The sequence below is a fragment of the Microchirus variegatus genome (assembly GCF_963457635.1).
Source record: "Microchirus variegatus genome assembly, chromosome: 17".
Taxonomy (NCBI): Eukaryota; Metazoa; Chordata; class Actinopteri; order Pleuronectiformes; family Soleidae; genus Microchirus; species Microchirus variegatus.
Window position 1 is genome coordinate 18,530,232 of NC_139818.1, and position 12,580 is coordinate 18,542,811.

The 12,580-nt window shown below is 39.1% G+C and overlaps 1 protein-coding gene across 1 annotated transcript in view; it reads right to left on the bottom strand.

Moving 5' to 3' along the window:
• LOC310939565 (SRC kinase signaling inhibitor 1-like) overlaps nt 1-12,580 on the bottom strand; it is a gene marked incomplete at its 3' end in the record, with an annotated part of 62,851 nt that overhangs the window by 24,547 nt on the left and 25,724 nt on the right. The window contains exons 3-5 of the mRNA XM_083904340.1: nt 7,226-7,427; nt 3,367-3,496; nt 2,187-2,358 (exon numbers count right to left, since the gene is read on the bottom strand). Of these exons, the coding sequence (XP_083760466.1) occupies nt 2,187-2,358; nt 3,367-3,496; nt 7,226-7,427 (504 nt within the window). The remainder of the gene's footprint in view (nt 1-2,186; nt 2,359-3,366; nt 3,497-7,225; nt 7,428-12,580) is intronic.

Here is a 12,580-nt window from a genome sequence, read left to right on the forward strand (position 1 = left end):
CTGCTGGCGTTCCTGTCCAGTCAGCACCTGTGGTGTGATATACTGTACTGAGCTAGCAACTGCGGTGCTGGAGCGTGATCACATGACTTCACTTTCACTTTCCTAGAGTGTATGAAACTAAGCTAGGTGGACATATAATGTAATGCAAACTGAAGCTTGTAAATGAACAGAGATAACATCAGCATTATGTGGTATATGGACACTGGCATGGGGGAGAATTAAACCTTTAACACCCAGAAAATGTCTGTCTGGACTTTTGCTTATTTTAACCATAAAAGGCCCAAAGAATGTCCCATTTTTATAGTTTTTACAGTTTCTTTTTTTAACTAGCATCTATCTATCTATCTATCTATCTATCTATCTATCTATCTATCTATCTATCTATCTATCTATCTATCTATCTATCTATCTATCTATCTAAGCTAGCTAGCATCAATCTATCTATCTATCTATCTATCTATCTATCTATCTATCTATCTATCTATCTATCTATCTATCTATCTATCTATCTATCTATCTATCTATCTATCTATCTATCTATCTATCTATCTATCTGAGCTAGCTAGCATCTACAACGCAAGTGAAATTACTGTAATAACCACACTTTGACGTACAACTTCTCAGCTTTTCAGCAACCACTGGAATTTTTCAGATAGCACAAACCGCCGCGTAATCGCGGCAACGCAAAGTGGCACATTTTCGCAAACTTGTCATCTGCAATAGGCTCAGCGTTAATGAAAGATGATGGGGTCGACTGTTAATTCTGTCCCTGGGTTTGTCCCACTCCTCGATCTGTAAATAATACTGTTATACTGCATAGAATGAACAAGTAATGAAGGAGAAGGTGAGTGTGACTGACAATTTTCTTCACATTAGTCTACTGTTGTGTTTTAGCACCAAGATAATTAAGAGCTAATGCAGACGGAAATCTTTCACTTATTCTCGCTGGCAATTAAAAAAAAAAAAAAAACTTGTACACAAAACAGTGGCACACAAACAAACACACACACACACACACACACATTCTTGTACTTGCTGCATACTGAGGACTGGGTTGCTGACAAAGTGAGGACCAGCATTTCCACTTTATAAATCAACACAATTACAAATATCTACTTCATGAACGACATCTACAAAGAACTACTGGTTCGAGTACCATACAATGTCTGCAGGTGGAGCCCCAGAGCAGAAAGGGCTGGAAATTTAGATTTTTTTTTTTTGGTCCAAAATTTGACAAAAACGTCATACTATACTATGTCGACCAAAATAAAATAAAAAATGTGACCAAAAATTTTTGGTCCAAAATTTGATTAAAAAAATTTTTGTCCAAAATTTGACTAAAAAAAATGTTGTCCAAAATTTGATTAAAAAAAAATGTTGTCCAAAATTTGATTAAAAAGAAATGTTGTCCAAAATTTGAAAAAAAATTAATTCTATACTATGTCGACTAACATTTTTAAAAACATTTGACCCAAAACATTTGATCCAAAATGTTTTGTCCAAAATGTTTTGTCCAAAATTTTTTGTCCAAAATTTTTTGTCCAAAATTTGACAAAAACGTCATACTATACTATCCATCCAAAATTAAAAAAAAAAATGTGACCAAAAATTTTGGGTCCAAAATTTGACAAAACCATCATACTATACTATGTCGTTCAAAATTTGATAAAAAAAATAATTTTGTCCAAAATTTGAAAAAGAAATTAATTATATTCTATGTCGAGCAACATTTTTAAAAACATTTGACCCAAAATGTTTGGTCCAAAATTTTTGGTCCAAAATTTGACAAAAACGTCATACTATACTATGTCGTCCAAAATTGGAAAAAGAAATTGACCCAAAATTTGAAAAAATCTTTGCCAAAAAAATTTTGGTCCAAAATTTGACGAAAAACTCATACTATACTATATCGTCCAAAGTTTGAAAAAAAAATGTACCCAACATTTGACAAAAACGTCATACTATACTATGTCGTCCAAAATAAGAATTTTTTATTTTTTTTACAAATTGAGTAAAGCATGTTATAGCAACCTAAGGAAGTGATTTCAATGAAAACAAAGTGAGGACCGGCCAAAATGCCCTCACTTCGTAAAAATGACCTCACTTTGTTGGTTAAAAACCCTCACTGGTCCTCAGTATGCCGCAAGTACAAGAACACACACACACACACACACACACACACCTACCCGCAGGTCTCCGTTTGCCATGTGTGCGCTGTGGTGTCCGGGGTAGGTGCCGTATATGGGCTCTTTGCAGTAGATCTTAATAACGCAGCGGTCCTGAACGTCCCGCGGGTCCTCCAGCTCATAGAAGATGTTGCGGGTTTGATCTTTGATCAGCAGAGCCGTGCTGGGAGACCTGGACGTCAATAATCATCAAAGCAAAAAAAACAAAGAGAACACGACATAAATAGCCTGTGCTGTGACAATCCAAGCAGCTATTATCTGGTAACAAGCATTCATGTACATTCATTTCCAGACTAAAAGGGCAAATTGGAAAATCTTTATCTGGCTGTGCTGAGGGAATCAACTGGATACAGTTTGATATTGAACTCATTAGAAAAGTAATAGTCAGCGAGTTTGGAGTTAAAAAAGAGTCCTGCTGATGCTAACAATGTGGCCAGTACGTACGAGCAACGCTTTTTTAGATGAGATCATACAGATAATTGATTAGAAATACGATGATGAAAATAACTATTGATTTCTTTTCGGTCCAATATGTTGAGAAAATTGGATGTCTGTTTGTCTTGTAAACAAACTTGTTGAGAAATGGTGCACGTGACACGCAGTGTTTCATTCTTAAAAACATGAATAAAAGCTGCATTTAATAGGAATCAGCGTTTCACCAATAGTTAACCAAGCCTGTTTAAAAAAAATAAATAAAACAGCATTGCGGGGTATAATAAATTTTGTAAATGAACAAATTAAATCAGATACCGACTCTTCAATGTTGCCCCAATAACTATGTTTCCTTATCTCCTTCAAAGAATAAAAGTGATGAATTATAGCTCATGTTTCCTCGCACAGGCGCAACTTTGATTCATAAGATGAGAGCGTGTATGTTTATTTTGTTTATTTCACACCTCCTCTAGTTTCATCGATTTTTTTTCTCTCCCCTTTGGTTTTATATTCTCGCCCAGCTTTATTTATCTGTCTGTTGACAAAAGTCAATTATTTCCACGTCCGTGTCTGAGGCTGAGGCGCAGCGCTGTGTCGTTTACACGTACCTCGCCCTCGCGATTGACGGACGCGGCTTCAATAAACGACGTGTAAACGCGTGTCACCGGACGGATCGGCGAGCGTCCCAGGCAGGTGTGATAAACAGCGATCAGCTAGCTGTCGTGTGTGAGCGTGTGGCATCCCTTACCTAAGCATGGCCATGGTGAGCCTCTGAGGGAACATGTGCACGATGAGGGCCCTCAGAGTGTCCAGGCTGGTCAGCTCGTGGGTCAGGTGGACTCGACGGGTCTCCTCCCCGAGCTGGAGGAACAAGATCCCTGCATGAAAGGGGACAAGATTCAACTCAGCAATCATTTTTTTGGAGTTTGAGTATTTTTGCAAACCGTTCCCCGCCTCCACGGCGATTTTCGCAACCATTGATATTTCTATTTCCCGTCCGTTTAAGAGAACGCCGTTCGGCGTGTAGCTGAAATGCTTTGTGCCGTACAGAGAGGTATTTCTGTTAGTCAGCATGCCTTCATTGATTGGGGGGACAAAGCAAATGAAATGCCCATCTGTGTGCCACAATGCAGCTTCACAGCACCGAACAACCTCCCACGATAAACGGTCCGTATTTATAAAGTCCTTTTCTAGTCCTGACGACCACTCAAAGCTGTTTTGCGCTACAGTTTTGTTCCGCCCACCAATTTACACCCATTCACGTCTATGTGCAGCATGTTTTTTTCTGTCATATGCATTCACAGCCGTCCACAACGGCAACCTTCCAGTTGAAAGACAACTTGCTTTGGCATTGAGCTACCGTCGTCCCAGATGCACTCTTAGAAATAAAAGTGCTAAGTAGAACCATATAAGGTTCTTAGGCTTATCCTCATAGGAGAACCCTTTTTGGCTCCCCTTTGGAGGGTTCCACCAAGAACCCTTTTAAAATCCTTTATTCAGGAAAGGGGTTTTAAAGGGTTGTCTGGATCAAAATGGTTCTTACTGGAACCATTAGTGTCACCAAGAAGCAAATGGTTCCAGGTAGAACCTCAGCCCTTGTAGAAGGACCCTTTTGGAACCCTTATTTCAAAGAGTGTAGGTGGTGGATGAGTGTGGGTGAACATGGCTTTGCCCTGCAAATTACCCTTCAACACCAACGCCTCAAAATGTCCGTCTGGACCAGAAAATTTACTTTTTGGCCATTTTTCCAGAATAATTTTCAATATCTGGCAGGTATTTACAGTTTACTGCATGTTAAAATAGTGTATGAACAATGTGAAATGAATGACACTGTAGTTGTGCATGAAAACCAGATTGTGTGTGTGTTAAATTTTAAACTTGAACAGCATGAGACATTTTTAAAATAACATTTGTTTTCGGTTTTTTACTCAATGTTCAAAACCCAGCCAAAAATGGAAATTATGTATACAGGCTTTTTTTTCTCACTTTTCCTCTTCCTGGTGACAAAGACACTGATTTTGCCGCTTCCTGCAACAACGCGAGCTTCGACTGTCGCATGATTACGGTAATGGGAAGTGCGCTTGTACAAACGCGTAGTCTGCAATACGCTTGGTGTTAAAGAGCTGAGAAGGATAAAAAAGTAACTTCACATAATTTTCAGCTGCGGTTGAAGCTGCTGTGGCACTCACCAGTGTGTGTGGTGTGTAATATTAATTACAAAAAAAGGTCAAATTAGTGCTGTGATGGATGGGTGCTTGCTTTATAGATGTATAAATGTCAAGGAACGTGTCATACATGTTGTTCATAATAAAATAATAAAATGTCGGGCTTTTACATTGTTCCATGACACATTGAGCTTTAGAAGGCGTCCCACTTTTTTCTAGCTACAACATCAGCTTCCTGTCATTTGACGAAGCAGATGATTTTGTTTGCTGTCAAAGTCATTAATCAAAGCAGGCAGGAGGCTTGGCAAGATCCTTTGGAAGTGTTGCATAGCTCTGAACATCCTGATGTCTGACTTTGACGTGACACCTTGAAGGCGCCTGCACGTGACAGGTTTCCCATCCTGACACACGCGAAGCACTCAATCAATACACACACAAAAAATGGATTTCCTAGAAGGCACCAGTGCTGAGTCTTGTTTTTTGCTAATTTCTCCGCAAACATGATAACTACATTAAACTCAATATGATGCGTCTCATAGGTAAAAAGCCAGCAATCTAGCAGAAAAAAGGGTCATCATTGGGGGCACAGCGGTGCTAACATCAGCATGCTAACGACCGCAGCTGAGGCTGAGGAACATCATTAGCTTTGCAATATTGGGCTAATTAAAATTCTGACTTAATTATGGCGCGAGACGTTATAACTCATCCAGACGGGGGCATGGATGACTAATTCTGTTGTTGAGACACATTAACCCACACACATCAACCTCACGGTCGCCCTGGATAACATCACCAGACACCAGAAGTGGGAGGATCGATGAGCTTTTACCCCCTGGGAACCTCATGTTACTCTGGAGAGGAGACCAATCAGTGAGCTGGTGTTCATAATTCACTGTCATAGACCCGTGTGACTCCCACTCCTCGCCCCCCACTCAGACTGAAATCCATCTGTCCTCAGACAGGTTGAACTAGTCACAACCATTTATGCAAACTGACAAGCAGATGTGTGCTGCTGAATCATTTTTCTTTTTTTTTTTAGCAACCAAGATGGCAGCAACAGATGTGAGGAGATCTGTTAAATCAACGACTGGAACAATATTGTGATTTATTGGCAAGTTTCTAAACATGTCCATGTCCGCTGCATCCATTTTTACCGTGTTATCATCTCTCTATCTATCTATCTATCTATCTATCTATCTATCTATCTATCTATCTATCTATCTATCTATCTATCTATCTATCTATCTATCTATCTATCTATCTATCTATCTATCTATCTATCTATCTATCTATCTATCTATCTATCTAAGCTAGCTAGTATCTGTCTATCTAAGCTAGCTACTATCTATCTATCTATCTATCTATCTATCTATCTATCTATCTATCTATCTATCTATCTATCTATCTATCTATCTATCTATCTATCTATCTATCTATCTATCTATCTAAGCTAGCTACTATCTATCTATCTATCTATCTATCTATCTATCTATCTATCTATCTATCTATCTATCTATCTATCTATCTATCTAAGCTAGCTAGTATCTATCTATCTAAGCTAGCTACTATCTATCTATCTATCTATCTATCTATCTATCTATCTATCTATCTATCTATCTATCTATCTATCTATCTATCTATCTATCTATCTATCTATCTATCTAAGCTAGCTAGTATCTATCTATCTAAGCTAGCTAATATCTATCTATCTAAGCTAGCTACTATCTATCTATCTATCTATCTATCTATCTATCTATCTATCTATCTATCTATCTATCTATCTATCTATCTATCTATCTATCTATCTATCTATCTATCTAAGCTAGCTACTATCTATCTATCTATCTATCTATCTATCTATCTATCTATCTATCTATCTATCTATCTAAGCTAGCTAGTATCTATCTAAGCTAGCTAGTATCTATCTATCTAAGCTAGCTACTATCTATCTATCTATCTATCTATCTATCTATCTATCTATCTATCTATCTATCTATCTATCTATCTATCTATCTATCTATCTATCTATCTAAGCTAGCTAGTATCTATCTATCTAAGCTAGCTAATATCTATCTATCTAAGCTAGCTAGTATCTATCTAAGCTAGCTAGTATCTATCTATCTATCTATCTATCTATCTATCTATCTATCTATCTATCTATCTATCTATCTATCTATCTATCTATCTATCTATCTATCCATCTATCTATCTATCTATCTATCTATCTATCTATCTATCTATCCATCTATCTATCTATCTATCTATCTATCTAAGCTAGCTAGTATCTATCTAAGCTAGCTAGTATCTATCTATCTATCTATCTATCTATCTATCTATCTATCTATCTATCTATCTATCTATCTATCTATCTATCTATCTATCTATCCCCAAGATTTTTAAAAGTATCGCAGATAATTTGGCGTATACGAACACTGGTCTGACCTGGTGCGCGCAGCTTGGCCTGGCTGGACGAGCGAGCCAGCGGCAGGCTCTGGCGAAGCCGATTCATCCGGTTGAAGCCGATGGGAACGTCAGGCTCTGACATGGTTTCCAGATGTTCCGCTGATGCGAAGGATACCCTGTTGGCCTGGTCAGCGAGCGCCGGCTTTGTCGGGCTGAGTCGCGTCACGCGTGGCGTTCGAGTCTGCGAGACACGAGATGAGAAGTCAGAAACACAGATAAAGAATGTACGAGATGAAGGAACGGAGGAGTACAAATGTTAGTGGGCTGTTTATTTGTCTGTTGTGATGAGAATATAGCGAGCAAACAACGTCCTTGAAAATCCACGTAATTAGAGAAAACATGACAGAAAGGAGGCTTTCGGCGCACACAGGCATCTACACAACACAGTGCACCTCAGACAAAGCAGCCCTTATACCTCCTCCACCGACCGAGGCTCAGCAGAAAAGAAAAGCAGAAGCTGAATCCTGAAGATAAAATTAGAACATCCAGGTTAAACAAACTGATTCGGAGCACAAACACGCTCCAAACACTCTCCGCGATAATGGCGGACAAAAGCCGTCAAAGCCGTTTGACAGCGTTTCGGTTTAATTCCCACGAGAGGAGAAATCATGGAATTAAAAAGCAGCAGCAGCAGCAATATCTGAGTGGAGTATTTCAGAAGAAAAATATATAAAAAATATATTTTTTTGTAAGTGCACAGGCCCTGAGGAGATAGCAGCAATCTGGCCTCAACTGTTCCATAAAAGGGAAACTGGAAATGTGACACTAATGACCACAACAAAGGCCAACGCCATCATAAATGCCTCATGCAGATGACCAGCGATAATATTTCACCTGTGTGCGCCGTGAACCACTGGGGAGCGAGAAATTGTGAAGGACCCTCTTGTTATAGCGTGATGAGGAGCTGCTGCTGCAGCAGGTTGACTCTTAATGAATCTTTACTGACAGACATTTTCCAGCCCAAAGAATACAGTAATGAGCTCCCACGGCGCCGCGCGCAGAGAGAGAGAGAGAGCCCAGCCAGCTACCATCGCCTCGCGCGTCTGTGGCTTTTTTCGACAGACTTCCTCGCAGAGCGCCGCGTGGGAGCTGCTCGAAAATTCTTGAGGTTCCAACGAGCCCGAGAGCATGCAGGCATGACGCTGTGCCATGCATGTGTGTGTACATAAACATGTGGGGGGGGGGGACATGTCAATTATTAGTGAGGATGAAAAAAGTTTGCCTTGGGGCTGTGGTCCTTCCACATCGACAACAGCCTTAAAAACAGCAGTGCCATGTGGGTGTAAAATATAACAGTGCTATGACCAAATTGCAATGCCTGCAATATTCTTACATATAAAGGGTTAGGGTGGGAGATCATTTTCTGCAGCATTTTTTTTTTTTTTTTTTACTGCATTGCTTCAAATCCTCGTCACAACCCGATTGTAACCAATTAATCAACGCATTTGTCACAAAAATGATAAATGTCAGTCACCTGTGGACACGGACAGGCCTGGAAAATCACCCTCCAATCATAGTGAACTGCCCCCGAACGAATGAATTGGATCGTGGTGCATCCATCAAACTGCCATCTGCCATGATTTCAAAACATAAACATGATTTGCAGTCTGCAAAATATATTTTTTTAATGCAAATATTTTGTCTGTACTGTTGTTGTTGGTGAGTTCAGTTTGTTATATGAACATTATTCCTGAGTCTCTGTGACATATTAGGAGGATTTTATGGCCAGTTGCTTTAGATTTATTACATAATGCACCTTTAAGGACGTATTAACACCTTTTACTGCATAACCTTATTCTACCTCTATTACGACATGAATTAAGATTTTTCGTACATAAGGTGTTAATACCTGCTTAATATTTACAAATAAAGGGCTAGTATGCTACGTATGTGCATGTTAGTAAGCACCTAGTTAATGGTGAATATATGTTCCCTAATCTAAAGTGTTACGAGTATTTCTTGATTTTTGGCAGTATCCAAAAAAGTTAGCGTTAGCGAAAAGCATTACTCGTAAATCCGCGTGAAACCAACGCACTTCGTGAACAAGCGTTGCGCGTTCCTTTGCGCTGTAGGCGTGGCCTTCGGAGGGAAGTCTGAAGAAAAGGTTGGCTAGGGCTTTTGGAATCAAAACATGTGAATAACACAGTTGAATATTGAGCTAAAGATTAACTTTAAAAAATAATTATAAGAAAAGCGCAAAACTGTTGCGCACATTACCATCAAAATCAAATCATTTCTTTGTCTGCACATAAACGACATCCTCCCCCCCTTAAAAAAATCCATTAAAATTAATCTTCGTTCTTGAGTTATGCAGTTCCACTGAAATCGAATTGCAGTGGAAATAATATCTGTCAGCAACAAGACACTGGCAACGCCGTCTGCCTTCAGCCACACAAGACTAAAAGTACTGAGGAGCAAAGACTGTAGCGCCCAGGATTTATAAGGGTGCAGTGAACCGCAAAGACAAAAGGAGCAGATAGTGGTTAGGGAGCAAAAAAAGAGTGTCAGAGCTAATATGGTCAGAAAAATGAAACAGGGAGAGGGAAAAAAAGGGAGCGGCGAAAAAAGACGAGAAGGGGGAATAAACTCAAAGACGCGTGAAGAAAATGTATAGTATTCTCTTGTTACTTTTATCTGCAGTCATTTCCAGTGGCTGCAGAGGAGCGTTCCGTCAGGTTAAAGGTTGAGAAGCTTGGGCTGTTTTCGTCCCCAATCCACAGCGATGGTCAATAAACTTTCCCACAGTGTCTCCCCTCCCCACACGCTCTCTTACAATTCATTTTTTAACATGGATGATGCAGCTATCATATCTAAGAGACTTCAGCTGCGGTGAGACGACATGGCAGGAGGAGGCTGATAGGAATCACTGGTGTACAGTGACTGCATTTGGAGATTTCATGCAACACACTGGGGGATATGTGTCGTGCATTCCTTGCCAAGCGAAGCGTAAATTAAATCGACTCATGCACTCGTCGTAGGCCGAGGAAGGAGGAAAAATGCGCCGGCGACAGGTTATGATGACGACAAGTAAAGAAAAAAATCTGCGAATTGTGATAAGTAATGCTTTTAACTCCTCATCGCTTGCATTCTTTCATTCATTTTGTGTTTTGTGTGAAGAATGGATGAAAAAAAAAAACCTGAAGGAAAAGGTTCCGTCTGAATACTGAGCGACACATCAGAGCAAGGCTGCTCCAGTTAATATCAATATACCTAATGCAGTGAGACGTTGGCATGACTTCATTAGCCACTATCACTGAAGACTTTTACACTTTATTATAATAGTACAGAAGCCACTTATCAAGCGAGTCCAGTGTCGGCTAAACCTTGACACGGCATTCTCTGGTCCTTTGTCGTAATCCGTGTCTTTAACAGGTTGAGAACAAACAACGAGAGATTCTACAATTATGTCTTCACGAAACATTCAAGCACTAACCATAAAAGGGCCAGAAGGACCCGTTATTCCAGAATAACGTTCAGTATCTGGCAGTTACACTACCGTTCAAACGTTTGGGGTCACAAAATGTCACAAAAGCATTTGATTTTCAATGAATATAACATTAAATGAATCAGAAATACACACATATACATTGTTAATGTGGTAAACGACTATTCTAGCTGCAAACGTCTGGTTTTTAATGGAATATGTACATAGGTGTGTAGAGGCCTATTTACAGTGTTCTAATGGTACATTGTGTTTGCTAATCGCGTTAGAAGGTTATTGGATGATTAGAAAACCCTTGAAAACCCTTGTGCAATGATGTTAGCACAGCTGTTTTGTATTATTTTGAATAAAAATCATTATTTCTAATCTTGTCAATGTCTTCACTGATATTTTCTATTCATTTCGCAACTCTTTTGATGAACAAAAGTGTGACTTTTAATGGAAAACACAAACATTTTTTTATAGGTGACCCCAAACATTCAAACGGTAGTGTATGTTAAAATAGTGTATTAACAATTTAAAATGATAAATACAGATTGACCAGATTTTGCATGTTAAATTTGAAATTTGAAAAAAGAACATTGTTTTCTAAGTTTTGGTCTCAATGTGCAGAAACAGGCCTGAAAATGGAAACTATGTCACAGTAGTTTTTCCCAATTTTTTTCCCCTTTCTGGAGGCAAAAATGCTGAATCGCCGGCTTCCTGCAACAGCGCGATTGAAATGACCGTAATCCAACTATAGCACAAATCGTTGCATTACATTTCGAGTATTGCATTTGTGTGTTTCAATCATGAGTTTGGACTATAGGCCCCTTATCTCCAATGAAGGACAATCATAAAAACCTCAGCATACCAAGACAATTTCGGACAACGCTCTGCTTCCAATTTTTGTGGCAAAAGTTTGAGGAATGCCCTTTTTTTCTATTCCGGCACAAAGCGACGACTATAAAGACACGGTTTGACGAGTCTGGTGTGAAAGAACTTGACTGAACCCCCCCCCTATAATTAGGACTGCAACACTAAATAATTATTATATTATTATTATTTAATAATCATTTTTTTTTATTAATTAAAACAAGCTCTCTTATGTGTCTCAGCTCATCAGAATATTTTCTGGTTTCGTTGCTCCATATAACAGAGAAATCATTAAAAAAAATGGAAAAATTAGACGTTTTTGAACATCACTCATCATCGTTGACATTTTATGGACCGTAAACTAATCGATCAACCGAGAAAATGATCAATAGATCAATCGATTACGAGAGGAATCATCAACATTACAAAAATCATTCACATAATCATTATAGAAGCATTTACCGACTGGTGAGAAAGTCAACTTGGGTATACAGAATGGAATTTGCATATTTTTGCATCCATTAATTAAATAAAAAATGGTTCTTTATGTTGAAAAGTCTCTTCATGAACTTTTAGCAGCAAATGCCTCGTGTTTGAATAAAAATGTCAAATATAAACATCGGTATTCAGTAACATGATGAGCTGATGATATACAGTACAGTTGCAACCCATCAGTCCATCAACTCAATGTGTTAATTCTACACTACACACAGTCCCAAAGTAACACAACACCACTGGACTCCAGTATCTCAGGGGTGTTAAGTGCACACTCATGCACTCACCGCACCACCATCATCGACAACACAAAGGTCTCTCCAGTTCAACCGGCCGCTGCAAAAACGTGTGCATTAGAACATCCGCGTACGCATCGTTTCTGACTGACAACCGTCACAAACGCCGCGTTGGTTTATCATTTCCCCCAGAGACGAGACGACATGGATTTCATGCACAATTAAAAAAAAAAGCGGCGTGCACGCTTCTTCTTCTTCTAATCACGAGCGAAGACAATGGATGTAAGTAAGCGTCCCACCTGCTGT